The 26,432-nt window shown below is 42.3% G+C and overlaps 2 protein-coding genes across 8 annotated transcripts in view; one reads left to right on the plus strand and one right to left on the minus strand.

Moving 5' to 3' along the window:
* The window catches only part of LOC132379017 (protein transport protein Sec24A-like), a 91,805-nt gene extending 69,165 nt beyond the window's left edge, over window positions 1-22,640 (minus strand). For 3 of the 5 annotated variants that reach the window (XM_059946464.1, XM_059946463.1, XM_059946460.1), the window contains exons 1-2: window positions 20,123-22,640; window positions 7,869-7,990 (exon numbers count right to left, since the gene is read on the minus strand). In XM_059946464.1, coding sequence (XP_059802447.1) covers window positions 7,869-7,962 — 94 coding nt within the window. In that variant the 5' untranslated portion in view covers window positions 7,963-7,990; window positions 20,123-22,640. The remainder of the gene's footprint in view (window positions 1-7,868; window positions 7,991-20,122) is intronic. The other 2 variants (XM_059946462.1, XM_059946461.1) reach the window with 2 other exon arrangements.
* Window positions 22,641-22,736: 96 nt separating this feature from the next.
* LOC132379021 (GTP-binding protein SAR1a) overlaps window positions 22,737-26,432 on the plus strand; it is a 35,964-nt gene continuing 32,268 nt past the window's right edge. Inside the window, exon 1 of one of the 3 annotated variants that reach the window (XM_059946471.1) lies at window positions 22,737-22,862. The gene's annotated coding sequence lies outside the window, so the exon portion shown is untranslated. Of the gene's footprint in view, window positions 22,897-26,432 lie in introns of all 3 variants that reach the window. The other 2 variants (XM_059946470.1, XM_059946472.1) reach the window with 2 other exon arrangements.

Consider the following 26,432-nt stretch of genomic DNA (forward strand, 5'->3'; position numbering starts at 1 on the left):
TCCACTGGAATACCGACACAATGGAATTTAGTTTCTCCTTCTCAGATTTCAAAAATGAACTTGATCATATTGTGATCACTGTTTCCTAAGGATTCCTTGACCTTAAGCCCTCTTATCACCTCCGGATCATTGCACAACACCAGCACAGCATAGCTGATCCTTTAGTGGGCTCAGCAACAATCTGTTCTAAAAAGCCATCCCTTTGACATTCTACAAATTCTCCCTCTTGATAAATGTCAACTTTCAAGAAAACAAGCTAAATGTGTGAAAAATGGTTCAGTTCATTTTGCACTGTTCCTAAAGTCAAGAACATATATGTACCAAATTACTTTTTTTTAATGGAGTTTCCTTTATATTTTACATGTCGGTCCATGGGCTCCTCTACTGTCGCGATGAGATCACACTCAGGTTGGAGGAACAACACCTTATATTCTGTCTGGGTAGCCTCCAACCTGATGGCATGAACATCGATTTCTGGAACTTCCGGTAATCCACCACCCCCCCCCCCCCCCCGCCCCACCATTCCCCATTCCTTCTCTCACCTTATCTCCTTACCTGTCCCATATCCTCCCTCTGGTGCTCCTCCCCTTTCTGTTTCTTCCATGGACTTCTGTCCTCTCCTATCAGATCCACCTTCTCCAGCCCTTTATCTCTTTTACCAATCAACATTCCAGCTCTTTACATCACCACTTCCCCTCTCCCAGTTTCACTTATCACTTAGTCCTTCATACTTTGTCCTCCCCTTTCCCCAACTTCTTACTCCAACTTCTCATTTCTCTTTTTTCCAGTCCTGCTGAAGGGTCTCAGCCTGAAACGTCAACTGTTTACTCTTTTCCATAGATGCTTCCTGGTCTGCTGAGTTCCTCCGGCATTTCAGGTGTGTTACTTCCCTTTGTATTTACTTACTTGTTTCATATGCTGCATGCTTAGTTGTAATCTCACCTTAAAACAACAATTTTCACACAACTGAATATTCTTTAATCTTTATCAAACACAAACTGGCTTCATTTATAGCATTCTACCAAATATTTAGCTGAAAGGATAAATTTAAGAGGTATTTCTATCAGAGTCTTTCATGAGCCTCCAAAGTATGTCACAGCCAATTAATTGGATTTTGTTAATTATTTCCTGGTCTAAAATGATTGTCACAAGAATTAGAAGAAGGACAACCGACATTAAAGGATAAAAGACCACACTGTTGTGGAGAAAGAGCTAAAGACTGGATGAAGTGGAATGAGTTATGGGCTTTTCTCTGACCGATGCGTCAAGGGCACAAGCCCATGATCAAATTCTTCCCTCCAATTGAGGCGTCAAGCAAGATTGAAGTTGGCGAGGACGAAAGTAGAGGATGGGCAGGAGTTCAGCACCGTCTGCCAGTGCTTGACTTAGTCTTCCTCTTCCTCTCACTAGCTGCTGTCAGAGGAAAATGTAGAAGTTTTGGGATCTACTTTGCATGGATTGATCAGAGGGGCTTTGGACTCATTTGGGAGGACGTTCTGGTTCATGTTGCATGTGTTCCTGGATTCTGTTTACTCTTTTTTTGCTGCTTTTGAGGGATTTGATCTATGTGCTCCGGGGCGCTTCAGCTAAGAATACTTTGTTCTGCTGCCTGCAGTGACCTAGCAGCATGACACTGAACTGAACTAAACACTACTGGACTCCTGGCTTGATGTTTGATATTCTATGTGTCATGTGCTTTTTTTTTGCCATTTGCGCAATTTGTACTTTCTTCATGCATTGGGTGTTTGATGTTTTCCTGAACGAGTTTGATGGTGCTTCTTTGCTTTATGGCTGCCTGCAGCAGGACAAATCCCAGCGTTGTAGTCGGTATACATACTTTGATAATAAGTATACTCTGAATCTTTGAAAAACCTGGCAGACTTGATGGGCCATGTGTCTCATTCAGTGTCATACTAATCTATAACTCCATCATCTGTTGTTACAAAGAGAAGTGTAACCGGGAATGTTATGCACAGCCTGATACCACAAACAACAAGATAAGCGTTGTCCAAGGCAGCAGAAGACCTCACCCACTTCTCTCCATGAGAATCACTGATAGCTTCAAAGATGACCCACTTCAGAATGACACGTGGCCCCCTCAACTGAGATTTCCCACTGAAACATGGTGCCAGAGAATTATAAAGTGTGGATTTCCATTTATAACACACCTTTCATAGTTTCAGTTGTCCCAGAGCTCTTTACAGCTAATGAAGTACTTTTGAAGTGTGGTCAGCCTTGTAATAGTGGAAACACAGTAGATCATTTGTTTGCAGTGAACTCCAATGAACAGGAATGTGATGGTAGCCAGAAAATGTGCTGTACTGATATTAACTGAAGGATAATTTTAGCCAGGACACCAGGGAGAATTCACCTTTTCCTCTTCGAAATAATAGCCCAGGATATTTTGTTTTGTCCAGAGAAGACACGGTTTGATTTAATATTTCATCTTTCAGTACTGCACTGAGGGCCAGTCTAAACCATAAGAACATAAGAAATAGGAGCAGGAGTAAGTCATCTGGCCCGTCTGCCCGTCTGGCCCGTCTGCTCCACCATTCAATAAGATCATGGCCGATCTGGCCAGATCTCCACCTACCTGCATTTTCCCCATAACCCTTAATTCCCCTACTATGCAATAATCTATCCAACCTTGTCTTAAATATATTTACAGAGGTAGCCTCCACTGCTTCATTGGGCAGAGGATTCCACAGAAACATGTTCAAAGTAAATATATTATCAAATGATGCATACTATATACAAACTTGAGATTCATTTTCTTGCCGGCATCCACCAGACAATAAAGAAATACAATGGAATCCATGGCGAACTAAGGCAGAGTCCCTGAAAGTGAGCCTACAGGCTGAGTCAGTTCGGCACTGAGGTGAGTGAAGTTATCCACAACGGTCCAGGAGCCCAGTACCTGCTCCTGAACCTGGTGATGGTGAACCTGAGACTCCTGCACTCCCAACCAATAGTAGTAATGAGAAGAGAAGAAGACAGGTCAAATGTAGGCAGTTCTCAAGGGAGGAGGCTGAAGTTCAGGTTGAACGTCTGGTTTTATGGAGGCTTTGAGGAAAAAGAGAGAGGGAGATGCAACAAAGCAGAACAAATCTAGAAAAGAGTGCACATTGCTCAAAGCTGACCCTTCATCCCCTGCCCCCAAGCCAGACAGAACAGTGAAGGAAGGTAGAGGAGTTTTAAACCAGATTCAGAGGAACTGACTGTCTGAACTGAGAAAGATGGCTGAAGGAGTTTGCAAAGGTAGAAGGACAGCCCTTTTGAACAGAGCAGAGGAAGAACTTCTTTAGCCAAAGGGTAGAGAATCTGTGGAATTCATTGCCACAGATGGTGGTGGAGGCCAAATCATTAGCTATATTGGAAGTGGGGGTTGGTATATTCTTGATTAGTAAAAGTGTCAAAGGTTACAGGGAGAAGGTAGGGTAATGAGGTTGAGAGATATAAAAATCAGGAATGATGAAATGGCAGAGCAGACTCAATAAGCCAAATGGCCTAATTCTGCTCCTTTGTCTTATGGACTTGAGTGAACAGGGACAATGAAAAAATTTGTAAATTTGGAGAAGTATTTTTTAAAATTAGTGTTTCTCTAATCTGGCCAGCTGCCATGGAAGAACTCTTGCTCCAGTTAACCTGGTTTGATGTCTTAGCTGAAAGATGCAGTTCCCACCAGGAATCAATCCCTCAGTGCCATGCTAACTGAATTGTGCCCACATATATGCAACTTAATGTGAACTAACTGTACTAACCAAACTTGACCTGTGGTTTCTCACATTTACCATCAGCTCCCCTTTCATACTTTCTAAAGCAGTTTGATCACGATTGAATGTTTTTGGAAGATAATACCCTGCAAGCTAATATATCAGTCATTTGATTAATGTTCCAATCCTATAATTCTTCATGATCTTCACTGGGCCTTGGATTACCTGGACAATACATATACCTATGGCACAATGCTGTTTATTGACTACAGCTCAGTGTTTAACACAATCATTCTACAGATCTGATTGAAAAGCTCCAGAATCTGGAGCTTTGCATCTCCCTCTGTAACTGGATCCTCAACTTCCTAACCGGAAGACTACAATTTGTGAGGATTGGAAATAGCATCTCTACCTCACTTTATTAGGAGTTTGAAGAGATTTGGAATATCAACAAATACACTCAAAAACTTCTATAGTTGTACCACAGAGAGCATTCTGACAGACTGCATCACTGTCTGGTATGGAGGGACTACTGCACAGGACTGAAAGAAGCTGCAGAAGGCTGTAAATCTAGTCTGCTCCATCTTGGGCACTAGACTACAAAGTACCTAGGACATCTTTAGGGAGCGGTGTCTCAGAAAGGTGGTGTCCATTCCCAAGGACCTCCAGCACCCAGGGCATGCCCTTTTCTCACTGTTACCATCAGGTAGGAGGTACAGAAGCCTGAAGGCACACACTCAGCAATTCAGGAACAGCTTCTTCCCCTCTGCCATCTGATTCCTAAATGGACATTGAGGTTTTGAACACTACCTCACTTTTTTAAATATACAGTATGTCTGATTTTGCACATTTTAAAAAATATGTTCAATATACATAATTGATTTACTTGTTTATTTTTTATTATGTTTTATTTTATTTTTTCTCTCTCTCTGTTAGATTATATATTGCATTGAACTGCTGCTGCTAAATTAACAAATTTGACATGTCGGTGATCTCAGCAATGTGTGTATAGCTCACTGCTCTACTCACTCTACGCTCATGACTGTGTGGCTAGGCACAGCTCAAACGCCATCTATAAATTTGCTGATGACATAACTATTGTTGGCAGAATTTCATGTGGTGATGAGAGGGCATACAGGAGAAAGATATATAAGCTCTTTGAGTGGTGTCGCAGCAACAACCTTGCGCTCAATTTCAGTAAGACCAAAGAACTGGCTGTGGACTTCAGAAAGAGTAAGATGAGGGAACAAAACACCAGTCCTCATAAAGCGAACAATTTCAAGTTCCTGAATGCCAATGTCTCGGAGGATCTATCATGGGCTCAACATATCAAAGCAATTACAAAGAAGGCATGGTAGCTGCTATATTTCATTAGGAGTTTGAGGAAATTTGGTGTGAAGCTAAAGACACTCACAAATTTCTCCATATGTACAGTGGAGAGCATTCTAACTGGCTGCGTCACCATCTGGTATTTTGGGGGGGGGGGGTGCGACTATTGCACAGGATGGAAATAAGTTGCAGATAGCTGTAAACTCAGTCAGCTCCATCAGGGGTACTAGGCTCCATAGTATCCAGGACGTCTTCAAGGAGGGATGCCTTAAAAAAGAGGTATCTATCATTAAGGACCCCCATCAACCAGGCCATGCCTGTTCTCATTGCTACCATCACAAAGGAGGTACAGAAGCCTGAAGGCACACACTCAATGATTCAGGAACAGCTTAATCCCCTCGGCCATCTGATTTCTAAATGGACATTGAACTCATGAACACTACCTCAGTACTTTTTTTATTTTCATCTTTGCACTAATTTTATTTATTGTGTATATATATATATATATATATATATATAAAATTGTTGCTGTAATTCATGTTTCTTTTCTATTGCTATGTATTGCAATGTACTGCTGCAGCAAAAATTTCACAATGTATGCCAGTGATATTAAACCTGATTCTGATAACTTTATGTACCTGAAGTACACTCAGATGCTGTCTCCATTAAGAGGGCAATGATATCAGAATGAACCAGGCTGTAGGTATCAGTCATTCCCAGAAGAGCCTATCTCACACAATTTCCAGTTCACTTTGCATAAACAATAGTTATTCATAATTTACTTATTATTGTCACTTGTACTGAGATACAGACAAAAGCTTTACTTGCATGCCATTCAGATATATCATTCCATACTGAAGTATAGTAGTATAAAAGGAAAATAATAATAGAATGCAGAATAGAACATGGAACATTACAGCACAGTACAGACCCAGTGACCCATGATGTTATGCCAACACTTTAACCTACTCTAAGATCAACCTAACCCTTCACTCTCACATGGCCTTTCATTTTTTTTATATCATCCACGTTCCAACCTGAGAATCTCTTAAATGTTCCTAATATATCTGCCTTTACCACCACGTCTGGCAAGGTGTTCCATGCACACATCACTCTGTGTAAAAAACTTATCGAAGACACCACCCCACTATACTCTCCTTCAATCACCTTAAAACCTGTATTAGTCATTTGTACCCTAGGGAAAAGTCTCTGGCTGTCCACTTGATCTATGCCTCATATAACCTTGTACACCCAGAATAGTGTTACATTTATAGACAAAGTGCAGTGTGGCAGACAAATAAGGTGCAAAGGCTATGATAAAGTAGACTGAGAGATCAAGAGTTCAGTTCTTCACTATCATGCAGGAAGTCACAGTGGGATAGAAGTTCTCCCTGACCCTGCAATCCTGCTAAAATGCTCTATTTTACAGGAAGAATTTTATTATTAGTAGACTTCTTATGGCATTGCTCATTGAGTTAGAAAAAAAAATTATACTGCTAAAAACCCTCCTGTGTTACTGGTCAGAATGGCATACTACACAATGAATGACAGACGTGTGCAAATGAAGCAGCAGAACATTGCTAGATCTCCTACGAAGTTTATAATAGTCACCATCCAGGCAGCTCAGCAGGATACTGGTTGACCTCCCTGGGCATTGATCGTGTGATAGCAGAGAATGGCAGATCTCTCCTTGTATTGCTCACAGAGTTAGGTGATTTACTAATAGTTGCACACCTTCCAGTAAACAGGTAACGCCAACTTTTACACTTCGTTTCCACTTCAAGTGAGACTCCTGCCCCATGCTTGGGAATGCAGCATAGGCAGGTGAAACTCTCTTCTTTCCCATCTTGTAAGCAGATAGACAGCAATTTGAAAAAGAAGTTGCCTTTCAGCTTCCTCACACATCTTGCATTGACTTTCACAAATTAATATTGATCTGGTTGACCTAGATTGTAAGAACTGCAATCCAACTACAATAAGACAAAATATTTGCACTTCAACAGCACATTTCCAATGTTACAATGTGCTCAAGACCAGATAAAGTCCTTTCAAAGCATTTTCACTGTTCTAACCTCAGAAACACAACTATTAATTTGCAATGCAGTAAGTGCTCACAAATATCAAAGTGATAATGACCACGATAACATTATCTGTTTTATTAATAGCGATTAAGGGATAGTGCCAATAAAGAGAAGAATGTAAAAAGACCACAGAGTAAGTGTTATAAATGGAAAAAAGGGAAATAGATAAAAATACTCTTAAAGAGAGAATCAGTGGGGATTATAATTTATATTTTGAAGTTACCTGGCTTGGGTTAGATCATAAGAACTGCACTCTTGAACAAAAAATGGTGGTACAACCTGCAATTGATTTCCAATCAGATCTGAGCAAAAGATATCATGTCTATTGGAACAGCTGATCTGATAGTTGTATTATACCTAAAGTAACTGAAATGGTCTTGAACCAGAGGGGATAACTTCACTCAAATTCAGTTACCTCAACACAGAACCAGTTCCACAACCTCAGGACTCACTTTCAAGGACTCTGCAACTCACATTCTTGATATTTATTGCTTCTTTATTTATTGTTAGTGTTTTGTCTTTTTCTCTCTTTTTGCATTTGCAGTTTGTTCTCTTTGCACATTGGCTGTTTGTCATCGTTGTATGCAGTTTTTCATTGATTCTATTGTGGGTTTTTTATAGTTACAGTGAATGCCCACAAGAAAATGGGTACTTCGATAATAAATTTACTTTGAACTTATCTAGATTTTGTAAATAAACCACTATATTGTAAGGGTTAAGAACCACATAAAAAGCATGCACTTACCTGAGGGCAATGGGTGGATTCTCCTCTTCAGTTGTTTGCTGGACTTGGGAAAGACCGGCATCATAATCAGGGTCAATTCATCATTCTTCAACATTCATTGTCTTCGTTCCAGAGTTTGCTACCTGTAAGATTTATCAGAGGTGTCTGACACTGCAGGTACATGATGCTTGTAACCCTGCCCATCATCGGCTGTCACATTATACTCATTGGCAGTGTGTAATCTCTGTCAGCCTCTGGGAAGGCTGCATGGCAGCCCCACCCTTGTCACCACCACAGTTTTATATTACACTCAAGGGAAATGTTGATGACCTCATTGTCAGACTAGCCTGGGGTATTGAAACCATACTGTTCATTGTACATTAAATAATTGGCACTACACAGCAATAAAACTCTGAATTCCTTCTCAATATTTGTTGCACCTAAGAGAGTTCAGCAAGATTTTTGATCAAGTCTGGTCTTAAGATACACTCTGTATTGTTATTCGAGTGCCTTTGCTTCGTCAGGCATTAGAATTAAATTACTTATCCCTTGAATTTGCTGGCCGGAAATGTAGTGGCCTCAGCACTGGACTTTGAGGCAAATTGACCCAGGTTTGAATCCAGCAGCCCCTTGCATGCTTTCCATCCATGCTGGGATATGTGCTGAGCTAGCAACTTGGACAAAAACAGACAAATGCTAAGTCAATGACAAAAATTGCTGCCCAGTCAGCCACAAGGTGAGAAAATTTATCTCCTGTGACAAAAGTATTTCAAATAAATTCATGTTTCATTTATTTACCTTCCTAGTCTTAGATAATTTTATCTGGTATCGTTTTCTTTCTGCTACACACAGACCCTGCACCTGCACAGATATTGCAAGGTGGTATTTTCCATTTAGTGAAATACTGGACAGAAAATACAAGAAGCTTTGAACAGTTTTGTTTCCTTTTGTCAAGGATAGTACATTGGAACTTCATTGGGACTGAGACTAAAAGATGACTGACAGAAAAGTCTAGAAAAAATAAACACAGAACATAGAAAATCTACAACACATTACAGGCCCTTTGGCCCACAATGTTGTGCCGACTATGGAACCTACTCTAGAAACTGTCTAGAATTTCACTACCGTATAGCCCTATATTTTTCTTAGTTCCATGTACCTATCTCTTAAAAGACACTATTGTATCTGCCTCTACCACCTTTGCTGGCAGTGCATTCTATGCGCCTACCACTCTCTGTGTGAAAAACTTCCCTCTGACAACCCCCTTGTATCTATTCCCAAGCACCTTAAAACTATGCCCCTTCGTGTTAGCCATTTCAGCCCTGGGAAAAAGCCTCTGACTATCCACACGATCAATGCCTCTCATCATCCTCTACACCTCTATCAGGTCACCTCTCATCTTCTGTGGCTCCAGGGAGAGAAGGCCAAGTTCACTCAACCTATTCTCATAAGGCATTCTCTTCAAATAGCTTGAGTCTAATTTTCTTCCAAAAATTACTTCCCGGTATGACTAACAGAAACCTTATTACAAAATGTAGGACATCAAACAGTACAGCACAGGAACAGACCCTTTGGTCCATAATATCTGTACCAACCATGATGAAATGTAAACTGAAAATCTGCATGCACATGATCCATATCCTTCCATTCCCAACCTGTTCATGTGTCTATCTGAATGAATCTGAAACAGAATCAGGTTTATGACATACAGTATGTCATAAAATTTGATGCAGTACAGTGCAATACATAAAACACTATAAATTACAGTAAGAAATATATGCACATATTAAAAAATTAAACTAAATAAATATGGCACAAAGAGAACAAAAAGTTATGAGGTAGTGTTCATGGGTTCATTTTCAATTCAGAAATCTGATGGCGGACAAGAAGAAGCTGATCCTAAAGTACTGAGTGTGTGTATTCAGGCTCTTGTATTTCCTCCCAGATGGTAACAACGAGGAGAGAGCATTCTGTGTGATGGGGGTCCTTAATGCTGGATGTTGTCTTTACAAGGCATTGCCTTTGAAGATGCCTGCTCACAAAAATACTCACAATACTCCTAGTGAGGCCTCACCAGTGCCTTATAAAGCCTCATATTACATTCTTGCTTTTATATTCTAGTCCTCTTGTAATGAATGCTAACATTGCATTTGCCCTCCTCAACACCAATTCAATCTGAAAATTAACCTCTAGGGAATCCTGCACGACGACCCCCAAGTCCTACACCTCAGATTTTAGAATTTTCTGCGCCTTTGTTCCTTCAACGGAAGTGCATGACCATACACTTCCCGACATTGTATTCCATCTTTCACTTCTTTTCCCATTCTCTTAATCTGTCTAAATCCATCTGTAATCTCCCTGCTTCCTCAACACTACCTTCCCCTCCACCTATCTTCAAATCATCTGCAAACTTTTCAAACAAGGCATGAATTCCATTATCCAAATCATTCTTATACAATTTAAAAAGAAGTGCTCCTAACACCAACCCAAGTAGAACACCACTAGTCACAAGCAGCCAACCAGAAAAGGATCTATTTATTCCCTCTCTTTGCCTCCTGCTAATCAGCCAATGCTCTATCAATGCTAGTATCTTTCCTCTAAAACTATGGGCTCTTACCTTATTAAGCAGCGTCATGTGTAGCCCCTTGTCAAAGGCCTTTTGAAAATCAAAGTATACAATATCCACTGATTGTCCTTTATCTATCCTGCTTATTATTTCCTCGAAGAATTCCAACAGATTCGTTAGGCAAGATTTTCCCTTCGGAAAACCATGGCAACTTTGGCCTACTTAACCATGTGCCTCCAAGTACCCTTACCCTCATTCTTAGCAATCAACACCCAACATCTTCCCACCTACTGACGTCAGGCTAACTGGCCTATAATTTCTTTTCTTTTGCCTCCCTCCCTTCTTAAAGAGTGGAGTGACATTTGCAATCTTCCAGTCCTCTGAAACCATGCCAGAATTTAGTGATTGTTGAAAGATCATTACCAATGCCTCCACAATCTCCCCAGCAATCTCCTTCAGCACTCTGGGATGTAGGCCATCTGGTCCAGGTGACTTATTCACCTTCAGACCTTTCAGCTTCCCAAGCAGCTTCTCCCTAGTAATAGCAATTGCACTCACTTCTGTCCTCTAACACTTTTGAACTTCCACCATACTACTAGTGTCTTCCACAGTGAAGATGAATGCAAAGTATTTTTTATTTATCTGCTATTTTCTTGTCCCCATTACTACCTCTCCAGCATAATTTTCCAGAGGTCCAATGTCTGCTCTCACTTTTCTTTTACTCTTTATATATCTGAAAAAACCTATGGTATCCTCTTTGACATAATTGGCTCACTTACCTTCATATTTAATCTTCTCCCACTTTATGGCTTTTTAGTTGCCTCCTGTTGGTTTTTAAAAGCTTCCCAATCCGCTAACTTCCCACTATGTTTTGCTTTATTATATGCCCCTTCATCTGCTTTTATTTTGTTTTTTTTTTACTTCCCTTGTCAGCCATGGTTGCGTCAACCTGTCGTTAGAATTTCTCCCAGAAACTTCAGCTATTGCTTTTCTATGTCATCCTTGCTTGTGTCCCCTTCCAGTCAACTTTAGCCAACTCCTCTTATGTCTCCATAATTCCCGTTTCTCCATTATAATCCCAATACATCTGACTTTAGCTTCTTCCTCTCAAATTGCAGGATGAAGTCTATCATATAATGATCACTTTCTCCTATGGGTTACTTTAGCTAAGCTCCCTAATCAAATCCTTTCCCCTCGTGGGGTCAACCACAAGCTACTTTAAAAAGTCATCTCATAGGCTCTCTACAAATACTCTCACTTAGGATGCAACGCCAACCTGATTTTCCCAATCTACCAGCATATTAAAATCCATCATGACTATCATAACATTGCCCTTTTGATATGCATTTTCTGTCTCCCATTGTAATTTGTAGCCCATACCCTGGCTACTGTTCAGAGACCTGTATTCTAATTCCCATTAGGGTCTTTTTACCCTTGCAGTTTCTTAATTCTACTCACAAGGATTCTACATCTTTCTAAGGATTTGATTTCTTTTTTCTTAACCAACAAAGCCACCCCACTCCATCTGCCTACCTGCCTCTTTGATACATTTTGTATCCGTGGATATTAAGCCCCCAACTATAATCTTCCTTCAGTCATCACTCAGTGATTCCCACAATGTCATACCTGCCAATCTCTATCAGCACTGCAAGTTCATCTGCCTTATTCCATATTCTGCGGGCATGTAAATTTACCATCTTCAGTTCTGTATTTGTCACCCTTTTTGATTTTGTCCCCATGTTACATTTTAACTCATCCCACTGACTGCAATTTTACCCTATAATCTGTTGGTCCTTCCAGGCAGTCTCACTGTATACTGCATTAGTTGTATACCAACTGCCCCATCCTCAGCCTTATCACCCTGGCTCCCATCACCCTGACAATTTAATTCAAATGTCCCAAACAGCTCCAGCAAGCTTGCCAGCAAGGATATTGGTCCCTCTTGGGTGCAGGCGCAAACCATCCTGTTTCTACAGATCATACCTTCCCCAGAAGAGAATGAGTCCTGATGAAGGTCTTGGCCTGAAACATTGACTATTTACTCTTTTCCATAGATGCTGCCTGTCCTGCTGAGTTCCTCCAGCATTTTGTATGAGTTGCTCCAATGATCCAGAGATCTGAAGCCCTTCCTCCTGTACCAGTGCCTCACCCATGCATTCATCTGCCAAATCATCAGGTTGTTAACCTCAGTGGTTCATGGCACAGCCAGCAATGCAAAGATTAGTATTCTGGAGCTCCTGCTTTTCAGCTTTCTATCTAATTCCCTAAATTCTCTCCTCAGAACCTCCTCCCTTTTCCTACCTATGTCATTTGTGCAAATAAATACCAAGACTTCTATCTGCTCCATCTCCCCCTTTCAAATGTCATGGAACCGATCCACGATGTCCCTAGCCCTGGCACTTGGGAGGCAATATTCCATCAGGGTGTCTCTTTCACATCCACAGAATCTCCAGTCTACTCCTCTAACTATAGAGTCCCCTATCACTACTGCAGACTCTCCTCTGCCCCCTCCTAGTAGGTCGTCTCCCCCAGCAGTATCCAAAGCGGTATACTTACTATTGAGGGGAGCAGCCACAGCTGTACTCTGCACTGTCCACCCATTTCCTTTCCCTTTCCTAACAATACCTACTGCTTGCAACTTAGGGGTGACTACCTCCCTATAGCTCCTATCCATCATCTCCACAGTTTTCCACATGAGCTGCAGTTCCAGCTTGTTAACATGTAACGTAGCAGTTAACATAATGCTACAGCTGCACCAGTGGCCTAGGTTCAATTCTGCTGCTGTCTGTAAGGAGTTTGTACGTTCTCCCTGTCACTGCGTGGATTTCCTCTGGATGCTCTGGTTCCATCCCATATTCTAAAGACACACAAGCTGGTACATTAATTGAGTACATGAATGTAATTGCGTAGCACAGGCTTGTTGGATCAGAAGGTGCCATTACTGTGTTGTATCTCTAAATCAATAAAAATAATCACCCCTCCACCACTATTCTCAGTCCTATATGGCCAAGTCAATTCTTAGTCAATTCTATCTAGTCTCTGTGGATCCTTGACTTAATCTTGTAACTTGATCTCCTGGATCAGCCAACAATGAGAAATTTGTCAATAGGTTTACTGAAGTCCACATCTCAGAGAGAACAACCATTAAACACCTGATGTGAAAACAATTCTGACCTATACATACTTACTTTAACTTCAAAGCTTCCGATGGATTCACTCTGATATTTTCAGATTGAAGAATCCAGACCACAATGTGTCTCATCATAAATTTGGCTTTTTGCACAAATAAGAAGATACTCCAGAACAAAAGGCTAATGGCAAAGGAAAACAAACTGCTGGACTGTTCAACCCCTTAAATAATTACCAGACTGGCTGCAGAAATTCGAAACACAAGGGCTTCTGCAGATGCTGGAAATCCAAAGCAACATACACAAAATGCTGGAGGAATATAACTGGTCGTTTCAGGCTGAGACATTTCTTCAGGACTGGAAAGGAAGGGGGGAAGACACCAGAATGAAAAGGTGGGGAAAGGAGAAGTAGGATAGCGAGGAAGTCCTGTTCAAACAAAATCTAGGTAAGAGAATATCAACACTGGAGTTTCAATGTCAATACTCAATCAACAATATGTAATTTTACTGCCAGCTCTTTTAAGTCCTGTGATCGCCAACAATAATCATGTGAATTTTTTATTTTTTTATTTTTTTATTTTATTGTTTGGCAAAGTCACATGGCCTTACAACTAAAGAAGATTCAATATTCCTTGTTGCCAGTTTTTGTTCTTTATTGGCTGCAGCTAAGTACACCACACACCCGACTATCCCTGTTGATATTGTTCTACACCAATTACAATAAGGTTTGGACATGCAGACAGTGGGTAATTAGTGGGCTTTGATATGTATAGTCTGGATCATTAAATCAGGAACTTTGTGCCAATTGTTGCTCATTGGCTTCAAGTGCTGTGTTGGGCCCTTGCACCAATGTGACTGAGAAATACTGGTCAGTCATTGTCTGCAGAAATCATTGACCATTGGTAGGTCGGGACAACAGAAGGACATTGCATCATAATGACAAGGTGACTTCATTGAACTACTTCAACTTATTTTCTTAGGGCTAAACAGATCTCATGTCATTAAAACCACAGTGTTACACATGCATCTATAAAGCATAGGAGCATTTATTTAAAACTGATGGTCCTATTTCTGTCATCTTGAAGATGCAAGAAATGTCATTAATGGAAGTATTGACTAATCAAGCAACCATTATCTACAGTAGTTTTGGTACTAAGGCAAACCAAAGACCCCAGTGGTAGATAACTTGGGAATAATAGTTACAAATTATTTTGTGTTCTACCCAATATATTGTATTAACCCAATAACATTTCTCAATTACACTTACATTACTTTCCACATTTTATTAAAAGTCATCTCTTCAATTCCATTAGGTTTAGCACCATCTATTTACATTATCTCCCTTGTGATGTTTCTTCAGATATATAAAGTGTAAGAGAGAGGCAAGAGTGGATATCAGACCGCTGGAAAATGATGCAGGAGAGGTAGTAATGGAGGACAAGGAAACTGAATAAGTATTTTGCATCAGTCTTCATTGTGGAAAACACTAGTAGTATGGTGGAAGCTCCAGGTGTCAGGGGTCATGAAGTGTGTGAAGTTACTATTACTAGGGAGAAGGCTCTTGGGAAACTGAAAGGTCTGAAGATAGATAAGTCACCTGGACCAGATGGTCTACACCCCAGCATTCTGAAAGAGGTGGCTGAAGAGATTGTAGAGGCATTAGTAATGATCTTTCAAAAACCTCTAGATTCTGAAACAGTTCTGGAAGACTGGAAAATTGTAAATGTCACTCTGCCTTTCAAGAAGGGAGAGAGGCAGACGAAAAGAAACTATAGGCCAGTTAGTCTGGCCTCAGTGGTTGGGAAGACATTGGAGTCAATTGTTAACAATGTGGTTTTGGGGTACTTGGAAGCCCATGACAAAATTGGCCCTCTCCCCACCTTCTTTATAGGGCACCTGCCCCCTCCTTCTTTAATCCTGACGAAGGGTTTTGACCCGAAATGTTGACTGCTTCTTTCAACGGATGCTGCCCGACCTGCTGAGTTCATCCAGCTTTTTTGTACATCTTGACAAAATTGGCTGTAGTCAGCATGGCCTTCTCAAGGGAAAATTTTTCCTGACAAATCTATTAGAGTTCATTGAAAAAAGAACAAGTAGGATAGACAAAGAAGAGTTGGTTGATGTTGTGTACTTTGATTTTCAGAAGGCCTTTGACATGATGCCATTCATGAAGCTGATTAACAAGCTACAACCCCATGGTATTACAGGAAAGATTTTAACATGGATAAAGCAGTGGCTGATTGGCAGGAGACAAAGAGGGAATGAAGGGAGCCTTTTCTGGTTGACTGCCAGCTACTAGTGGTGTCCCACAAGGGTCTGTGTTGTGATTGATACTTTGTCAATGATTTGGATGACAGAATTGATGGCTTGGTTACAAAGATAGGTGGAGGGGCATGAAGTTTTGAGGAAGTAGAGAGGCTACAGATTTAAACAGATTAGAAGAATGGGCAAAGAAATGGCAAATGGAATATAGCGTCGGGAAATGTCTGGTCATACACCTTGATAGAAGAAATTAAAGGGATGACTAGTTTCTAAATGGAGATAAAATACAAAAAACTGAGGTGCAAAGGGACTTGGGAGTCCTCATGCAGGATTCCTTAAAGCAACACACACAAAATGCTGGTGGAACGCAGCAGGCCAGGCAGCGTCTATAAGAAGAAGCAATGTCGACATTTCAGGCCGAGACCATTCAACAGGACTAACCGAAAGAAAAGATAGTAAGAGATTTGAAAGTAGGAGAGGGAGAGGGAAATCCGAAATGAGAGGAGAAGACAGAAGGGGGTGGTGTGAAGCTAAGAGCTGGAAAAGTGATTAGCAAAAGGGATACAGAGCTGGGGAAGGGAAAGGATCATGGGATGGGAGCACTAGGGAGAAAGAAAGGAGAAGGGGAACACCAGAGGGAGATGGAGAACAGGCAAAGTGTGATGGGGAGAGAAAGAAAAAAAGAACCATTTACAGTACACGCTGCATTCACAAGGCAAACAGCATTTTGAAGGACCCCATGCACCCCTCATATAAACTCTTCTGCCTCCTGCCATCTGGGAAAAGGCACCGGAGCATTCAGGCTCTCACGACCAGACTATGTAACAGTTTCTTCCCCCAAGCTATCAGACTCCTCAATACCCAGAGACTGGACTGACACCAACTTACTGCCCTCTACTGTGCCTATTGTCTATTATTTATTGTAATGCCTGCACTGTTTTGTGCACTTTATGCAGTCCTGGGTAGGTCTGCAGTCTACTGTAGTTTTTGTCAGGACTCTAGTCTCAGATCTCAGGACTCAGATGCACCAGCTCAGGTCCTGACGAAGGGTCTTGGCCTGAAACATCGACAGTGCTTCTTCCTATAGATGCTGCCTGGCCTGCTGCGTTCCACCAGCATTTTGTGTGTGTTGTTTGAATTTCTAGCATCTGCAGATTTCCTCATGTCAGGATTCCTTAAAGGTTAGTTTGGAGGTTGAGTCTGTTGTGAGGAAGGCAAATGAAATGTTAGCATTCATTTCAAGAATCAGAATCAGGTTTATTATCACCAGCATGTGTCGTGAAATTTGTTAACTTAGCTGCAGCAGTTCAATGCAATACATAATAGAGAAGAAAATAAATAATTAAATAAATTGCAGCATCATGTACATTGAATAAATTAAAAATCACACAAAAACATTAATGATTTATATTAAAAAAGTGAAGTAGTGTTCATGGGTTCAATGTCCATTTAGGAATCAGATGGCAGAGGGGAAGAAGCTGTTCCTGAATCGCTGAGTGTGTGTCTTCAGGTTTCTCTATCTCCTACCTGATAACAACAATGAGAAAAGGGCATGCCTTGGGTGCTGGAGGTCCTTAATAATGGACGCTGCCTTTCTGAGACGCCGCTCTTTGAAGATGTCCTGGGTACTTTGTGGGCTAGTACCCAAGATGGAGCTAACTAAATTTACAACCCTCTGCAGCTTCTTTTGGTCCAGTGCAGTAGCACCAACCCCTCCCCCAAACCAGACAGTGATGCAGCCCGTCAGAATGCTCTCCATGGTACAATCACAGAACTTTTTTGAGTGTTGTTGTTGACATACCAAATCTCTTCAAACTGAATGAAGTATGGTCACTATCTTGCCTTCTTTACAGCTGCATCGATATGTTGGGACCAGGTTAGATCCTCAGAGATCTTGACACCCAGGACTAAAATATAAAAGCAAGGATGTAATGCTGAGACTTTATAAAGCACTGGTGAGGCATCACTTAGAGTATTCTGGGCAGTTTTGGGCCCCTTATTTTTGAAAGGACAGTCTGTAACTGGAGAGGGGTCAAAGGAGCTTCACCAAAATGATTCCAGGATTGAACAGATTGTCATATTGTGGTGAACTACGTCTGTCTGGACACGCCCCCTGCTGACTGCTCCTGTGGCTCCTCCCACAGACCCCTGTACCCCTGTATAAAGGCGATCTGAGGCCTGATCCTCGGCCTCAGTCTCCAGGACGTAGTATGATGGTCACTCACTTCTGGTTCCTTCTTTCAGTCAATAAAAGCCGATATCTCGCCTTACGTCTCAGAGTGAGTTATTGATGGTGCATCACATATGAAGAGCGATTGATGGCTCTAGGCTTGTATTCAGGAGAATTCAGAAGATTAGGGGTGACCTCATTGAAACCCATTGAATGGTGAAAGGCCTCGACAGAGTGGATGTGGAGAGGATGTTTCCTATAGTGTGAGTGTATAAGACCAGAGCACACAGACTCAGAATAGTGGGGTGTCCTTTTGAAGTGGAGATGAGGAGGAATTTCTTCAGCCAGAGGGTAGTGAATCTGTGGAATTTATTGCCACAGGCAGCTGTGGAGGCTTAGTCTGTATGTATATTTAAGATGGAGGTTGATGGATTCTTGATTGATCAGAGCATGAAGGGATACGGGGGGGGGAGGGTGGTGGGGGAGGCAGATTGGGGCTGGGAGAAAAAATGGATCAGCCACAATGAAATGGAGGAGCAGACTTGATGAGCCAAATGGCCTAATTCTGAATCTGAATCAGGATCGGGTTTATTATCACCAGTATGTGTCATAAAATTTGTTGACTTGGCAGCAGCAGCATGTAATACACAATAATAAAGAAAAAATAATTAAGTAAATCAATTACACAAAGTATATATGTATATATTAAACAGATTTAAAATAGTGCAAAAACAGAAATACATATTTTTAAAATGAGGTGGTACTCATGGGTTCCATGTCCGTTTAGGAATCATACGGCAGAGGGGAAGAAGCTGTTCCTGAATCACTGAGTGTGTGCCTTCAGGCTTCTGTATCTCCTTCCTTACGGTAACAATGAGAAGAGGGCATGTCCTGGGTAATGGGGGTCCTCAGTAATGGACGCCACCTTTCTGAGGCACCACTCTTGAAGGTGTCCTGGATATTACATAGGCAAGTACCCAAGATGGAGCTGACTAATTTTACAACTTCCTGTAGCTTTTTTCGGTCCTGTGCAATAGCACCCCACACTTCCAATACCAGACAGTGATGCAGCCTGTCAGAATGCTCTCCACGGTACAACTACGGAAGTTTTCGAGTGTTTTAGATGACAAACCAAATCTCTTCAAACTCCTCATGAAATATAGCCACTGTCTTGCCTTCTTTATAACTGCATTGATATGTTGGGACCAGGTTAGATCTTCAGAGATCTTGACATCCAGGAACTTTAAATTGCTCACTCTCCACTTCGGATCCCTCTATGAGGATTGTTTGTGTTCCCTCATCTTACCCTTCATAAAGTCCACAGTCAACCCTTTCATCTTACTGACATTGAGCGCAAGGTTGTTGCTGTGACGTCACTCCACTAGCTGGTATATCTCGCTCCTGTACACCCTCTTGTCTCCATCTGAGATTCTACCAACAATATTCTGCTCCTGTATATTCGAGACATAGAAAACCTACAGCACAATACAGGCCCTTTGGCCCATAAAGCTGTGCTGAACATGTCCTTACCTTGGAAATTACCTAGGGTTACCCATAGACCTCAATTTTTCTGAGCTCCATGTATCTGTCCAGGAATCTCTTAAAAGACCCTACTGTATCTGCCTCCACCACCATTGCTGGCAGCCCATTCCACACACTCACCACTCTCTGTGTAAAAATCTTGCCCTTGACATCTCCTCTGTACCTATTTCCAAGCACCTAAAAACTGTGCCCTCTCGTGCTAGCCATTTCAGCACTGGGAAAAAAGCCTTTGACTAGTCAAGACGTCACTTTTTATTGTCATTTCAACCATAACTACTGGTACAGTGCACAGTAAAAACGAGACAATGTTTTCATGGTTCAAGGGGCTGAATGGCCTACTCCTGCACCTATTTTCTATGTTTCAGGACCATGGTGCTACATGAAACAGTACAAAAACTATACTGAACTACGTGAAAAACAACCAGAAAAAAAAAACTACACTAGACTACAGACCTACCCAGGACTGCATAAAGTGCACAAAATAGTGCAGGCATTACAATAAACAATAGACAAGACAATAGGCACAGTAGAGAGCAGTAAGCTGGTGTCAGTCCAGTCTCTAGGTATTGAGGAGTCTGATAGCTTGGGGGAAGAAACTGTTACATACATACGTGAGAGCCCAAATGCTCCGATGCCTTTTCCCAGATGGCAGGAGGGAGAAGAGTTTATATGAGAGGTGCGTGTAGTCCTTCATAATGCTGTTTGCCTTGCGGATGCAGTGTGTAGTGAAAATGTCTGTAATGGAGGGAAGAGAGACCCTGATGATCTTCTCAGCTGACCTCACTATCCGCTGCAGGGCCTTGCGATCTGAGATGATGTAATTTCCGAACCAGGCAGTGATGCAGCTGCTCAGGATGCTCTCAATACAACCCCTGTAGAATGTGATGAAGATGGGGGTGGGAGATGAACTTTCCTCAGCCTTCGCAGAAAGTAGAGACACTGTTGGGCTTTCTTTGCTATGGAGCTGGTGTTGAGGAACCAGGTGAGAATCTCCACCAGGTGAACACCAAGAAACTTGGTGCTCTGAACGATTTCTACCGAGGAGCCATCGATGTTCAGTGGGGAGTGGTCGCTCCGTGCCTTCCTGAAATCAACAACGATCTCTTTTGTTTTGTTCACATTCAGAGGCAGGTTATCGGCTCTGCACCAGTCCGTTAGCCGCTGCGCCTCCTCTCTGTAAGCTGACTCGTCGTTCTTGCTGATGAGACCCACCACGGTTGTGTCATCTGTGAACTTGATGATGTGGTTCGAGCTGTGTGTTGCAGCAGTCATGGATCAGCATAATGAACAGCAGTGGACAGAGCACACAGCCCTGGGGGGCCCCTACGCTCAGTGTGATAGTGTTGGAGATGCTGCCTCCGATCCGGACTGACTGAGGTCTCCCAGTCAGGAAGTCTAGTATCCATTTGCAGAGGGAGATGTTCACACAATCAATGCCTCTCATCATTTTATACACAAATATGGTCTCCTATATCTTATGGTGATCCAAAGGACAATCACTCAGCCCATGATAATGCTCATCCGATTTGGTTTGTATTCGTCTTTTAAAGAGGAGTCATAATCACTGGTTCTTTTCAAGAGGAAGCTAAATATTCTTCACAGCAAAAGCAGAATGGGACCCACTCAGGTGAGCAGACAAGGCCTAGGCATAACCTGGAACCTTAGGAGCATCGATATACAGAGGGATTGTGGGGTAAGAGTCCACACCTCCCTTAAAGTGGCAACACAAGTGGATAGGGTGTTAATGAAAGCCTATGGCACACTCGCCTTCATTAACGTTGAATGTGAGGGATAAAAGTCAGGATGCCATGTCACCAAAATAAAACCTGGGTTAGGCAACATTTTGAGTACTGTGTGCAATTCTGATAGATACATTACAAGGAAGATGTGGAGGCTTAGGGTGGGGAACAGAAGTGGTTCACCAGGTTGTTGTCTGGATTAGAGGGTATTAACTATAATGAGAGGTTGGACAAAGTTGGTTTGATTTTCTCAAACATTGGAAGCTGAGGGGTGACCTGATAGAAGTTTATAAAATTATATACTTTTATCAGGTTACCTCTTAGGCATAGGTTGCCTCAGTCTTAGAGTGAAGAACGACCCGATGTTTGGACGATTTTAACGCCGGGCTGGATGTCAAGACCAGAGATGAGGGTTTGACCGATTCTGCCCATTGTTCCACAACTTTTGCTCCGTTCTTTGCTGCACTAAGGCTGAGGTTGTGGGCCTGCTCCAAGCACCCACCCCACCCCATTTCATCAAGTCAGGTCATTTCATCAGATCATGAATGATCACAAAATTTTCACCCTTCTGATCTCAGACAAAACTGCTGCTAAGCCAAAGCTGATACTTGGCAGTGTATTATTCTGACACACAGACTGACATGGACTTTATTATAATAAGGATAATAAAGCCTCTTTGATGCTGGTGGGTTCCTCAGACTGCCAAAGTAAGAAGTTAAATATATTGGTGAACACTCCACCCAGTTGATAGGCACAGGTCTTTAGCACTCAGCCAGGTACCCCGCCTGGGCCAGGATGCTTTCGATTGATACACCCTCTTGAAGGATGCTCTCACCTCAGCCTCAGAGACTGTAGTTACAAGGTCATCAGAGCTGTGGTTGTTTGTCCATGTTTTGATGGTCAAAGCAGGCACAGAAGGCAGTGAGCTCATCGGCGAGCGAATCATTGTCGTCACCTATGTCACTTAGTTTCACTTTGTAAGATGTAACATTCAAGCCCTGCTGCAGCTGTCGAGCATCCCTCAGTGATTGAAGTATGGTCCAGAATTCGCCCGTGAGATGCCTTTCAGGAGATTATAACTGGACCTCTTCTATCTTACTTGGTCTACCAGCAGAATTAATACAGATTAAACACAGAACTGATATGCAGATGGAGCAAGCTAGAAATCGGGTATCACGGTGTTGGATAGTAGAATTAGATTGGTTAGCAAAGAATGTAGTGGAATGGACTGAAGTAATAAAGCGTGGACGAGGAATTCATCGGCCATTGAGGCAGACTCGGCAAGACATATCTTTTAGATTGAAACTGATGGTCTTTCAGATAGCACAGTTGTGAGGGTTGAAATTCAACCTCTCTCCTTTCCCCCCACCCGTTACCTCTAAGACTCCCAGGTCACTCTCTCCCCTCCCTCCTCCCACCCGCCTCTCTCCCCACCCCCCGGCCCCTCGCCCCGCTATCAGCTGACTGCAGCTGCCCCCGGAAGCGGTCTTGTGGTTCCGGGACGGCGGAGCGGGCCCTGCTGTCGGCGAGTGCACCGAGGGAGAGAGTGCGGCTGAGGCGGGGGAGAAGCGCCGCCAGGTCAGACGGGAGCCAAGCCCCGGACCCCCAGTACGAGAGGGGCAGCGGCAGGGAGAGGGCTCTGGTTTGTGGGAGGATTTCGTAGATCTGCCGTAAGGGGGGGGCGGGTTAGTGGAGCGGTAGGTGAGGTGGAGAAAGGGTGATTGGAGGAGGGGGTGGGGTCGGAGGGGTTAAGGTAGTGGTAGTGGGAGAGGTGGGTGAGGGAGGTGGTATTTGGGGGGAATTGTGGGTATGGAAGGAGACTGGGGAAATTAGGGTGAGGGAGTGAGGTTGAAGGTAGGGGATGCTTGAGACGTTGGAACTTTGGAGGGGAGGAGAGAAGAAAGGAAGAAATTGGTAGTGGGGGTTGCAAATGAAGTGCATGGAGGGAGGTGAAAGTATGAGAAAAGTGAGGAAGTGTGAACTGACGAGCAGGGTACGGGGAGCAACACGCACAAAATGCTAGAGGATCTCAGCAGGTCAGGCAGTCTCTATAGAAATGAATAAACAAGAAATCAATGTTTCAATGAGACCCTTCATCAGGACTGAAAAGGAAGTGGGGGAAGACACCAGAATAAAATAGTCGGGGGTGGGGGGAAGGATAGCTAGAAGGTGATGGGTGGGAAGTCAAAGGACTGGAGAAGAGGGAATCTGATAGGAGAGGACAGTGGATCATGGGAGAAAGGAGGGAACCCATGGGGGTGTGAGAAGAGATGGGAGGGCAAAGTGGGGAATAGAAGTTGAAGGGGGGAGTAAAAAATACTGGAAGGAGAAATAGATGTTCATGCCATTAGGTTGAAAGCTACCTAGATAGAATATGAGGTATTGCTCCTCCACCCTGAGAATGGCCTCATTGTGGCAAAAGTGGAGGCCATGGATCAACATATTGAAAAGGGAATGGGGTTAGGAATTAACATGGTTGGTCACTAGGAAATTCCACTTTTGATGGATGGAGAGGAGGTATTCAGGGTATGGGGAGTGTGGTTGTGAAGACTGGGAAAAAGGAAGTAGATTTGCTGGTAAGGGTGTTGAGTGGTTATAGGGAGAAATGTGGGTTATGGGAGAATTGAAATGAATTGTTTAGGTTTCTCTTCGGAAGTGGAGAAAGTGGGGAATGAGGGAGGAATTCATTTGAAGTTATAGATGGTTTGAGGTCCCTAGGGAGGGAAAGTCTATTTCCATTGTTATTTTTAAAGACTTTAATCATATTATGTTAAAATATGCACCATTTCAAATTAAATGTACTTGTTTCCCAGTCTATCCTGACAGCCTATTCTGGCTCTCTTCCAAGTCCTTGACATTTTCATGCACGAAGGGTATCACTGCAGAATGGGATTCTAAATGCATTGGTCATAATCTGTCACCCTGTCTCCCACCTCTTACAGTTGAGACACTAAACAAAAAGCCCTCTAGCTGGAATACCAACGATTTTATGACAATGTTCAAAGTAAAGCAGAGAAGTAATCTCTGTCATGAGCACTTTTTGTCCACTGATAATCCAGTTACCATGTTACTACTGTTTGTGGTTGTTTACTGTGCTTACATTGGATACCATGTTGAACAGGTACCACTGCAGTGCTTACAAAGTAACCTTAGATATTTTGTATGTGCAACTTTTCCTTTGTGCAAAGAATGGCTTTAACACACCACTGCTACAACTGTAGTAGGCACCTATAAACCCAAGTTTCTGTCCCATCCCAACAGTTCCATTCTTAAATAGTTTCTATGTCTCCCCCCAACAACCACTTTCAGGTTTCTGAATGGTCCATAAACTCTACCTCATTATTCCTATTTTTGCATTGTTTATTTATCTGTAATTTATAGTTATTTTAAATCTTTTCGGAATCAGGTTTATTATCACTGGCACGTCGAAGTGTGTTTTGCTACTGCAGTACGGCGCAATACATAAAATATACTATAAATTATAATAAATATTTATTAATTAATGCAAAAGAGCAAAAAACTCGTCACACAAGCAGAAGAAAATCTGCAGATGTGTGCAGCAGGATGTTGGAGATCTTTTACCCATCTGTTGTAGCGAGTGCAGTCTTTGCGGCTTTAAGTTGGGGGAGCAGCGTTGGTGCTGGTAATGCAAGAAGGCTAAATAAACTCATCAAGAAGGCTGGATCTGTCCTTGGCTACAACCAGGATTATTTTGAGTTGGTGGTGGAGAAGATGTCAGTAAACAAACTGTTATCCATCATGGACAATCCGACACATACTCGTGAGGTAGTGTTCATGTGTTCATCGCCTGTTGAGAAATGTGATGGCAGAGGGGAAGAAGCTGTCTTAAAATGTTGAGTGAGCATCTTCAGGCTCCTGTATGTCCTCCTTGATGGTAGTAATGAGAAGTGGACATATCCTGGGTGGTGGGGGTCCTTAATGATGGATGCCGCCTTTTTGAGACATTGCCTTTTGAAGGTGTCCTTGATGGTGGGAAGGCTTGGGCCCGTGTTGGAGCTGGCTGAGTTCACTGTACTGCACCTGCAAAATAACAAATTACGTGTCATCTAAGTCAAGTGATAATAATTCTGATAGTGCATGGCTGTTGTAAATGTATGATCCAGCTTGATCTAGAAAAGGAAAGGTAGAGGGATGGTTGTCAGAAAGTATGGAAAGAGATCTGTAGGGTAAACATTGAGATAATACTCCAATTCTGTGTTAAGTCCAAAACATGGGGATCATAAATACATCCAGAAGAATTTCACCAGAAATCTTTGTTTAAAGAGAGGTGACAATTTGGAATTTACTACTGTCTGGAACATTTGAAGCAATAGTAGGGAAAATTTGAGGGAAATTCAATTAAATAGCTCAGGCAAAAGAAATAGGATTGTGCCCTGGAGGGGTCACTCCAGTCCATTGCCACCTTCATCATCAGTGCTGCCCGTCCACTTTAGGGAGACTATTCCATAGATCCACAACTTTTGATAAAGATGCTTCTCCACACCTCAATCATATGTACCTCAACCCCTTATTCTGAGACTGTGACTCCAAGTTGGGAAAGCAGCCCCTCAGGATCTTGAGCAAAAAACAACTTGCTGGTCAGGTAGTATCTGTAGAGGTAAAGTGATGCTTGAGTACCTGCATTAGGACTGCCTTTCCCTCTGTGGGTGCTGCCTGGCCTGCTGAGTTCCTCCAGCAATTTGTATTTTACTCCAGGCCCCACTATCTGCAGTCCGAAGTTTGAAATACATTTGTAATCGAAGTATGTATGCTATTTACAACCATGAGATTTGTCTCCTCGCAGACAGCCACAAAACAAAGAAACCTAATAGAACCCATTTTTTAAAAAGACCATCAAATGCCCAATTGTGCAAAAACTGAAACAAATCATGCAATCAATATAGGTAAGCAAATAACGTATAGAACTGAAGTTCAGGAAAGTGAGTCCACAGCCTCAGTTCAGCACAGAGACGAGTAAGTCTTTTGTGTCCTCAGGACCTTTGCTGCCAAGCCCAACCTAAAGATTTGATATTTCGGGGAGATCAACCTCACCGGAGAATGAAGAATGTCAGCTTGTTCTACTTGATCAATCTTCATAAGGCAGCTATGTGTTGTTAAAGGGCTGAACAGACGATGTTTTTACGATATAAGCTATATAACTCAGTCGTTGCTATCTCA

This window comes from Hypanus sabinus, chromosome 21 (assembly GCF_030144855.1).
Source record: "Hypanus sabinus isolate sHypSab1 chromosome 21, sHypSab1.hap1, whole genome shotgun sequence".
In the NCBI taxonomy this organism is placed as follows: Eukaryota; Metazoa; Chordata; class Chondrichthyes; order Myliobatiformes; family Dasyatidae; genus Hypanus; species Hypanus sabinus.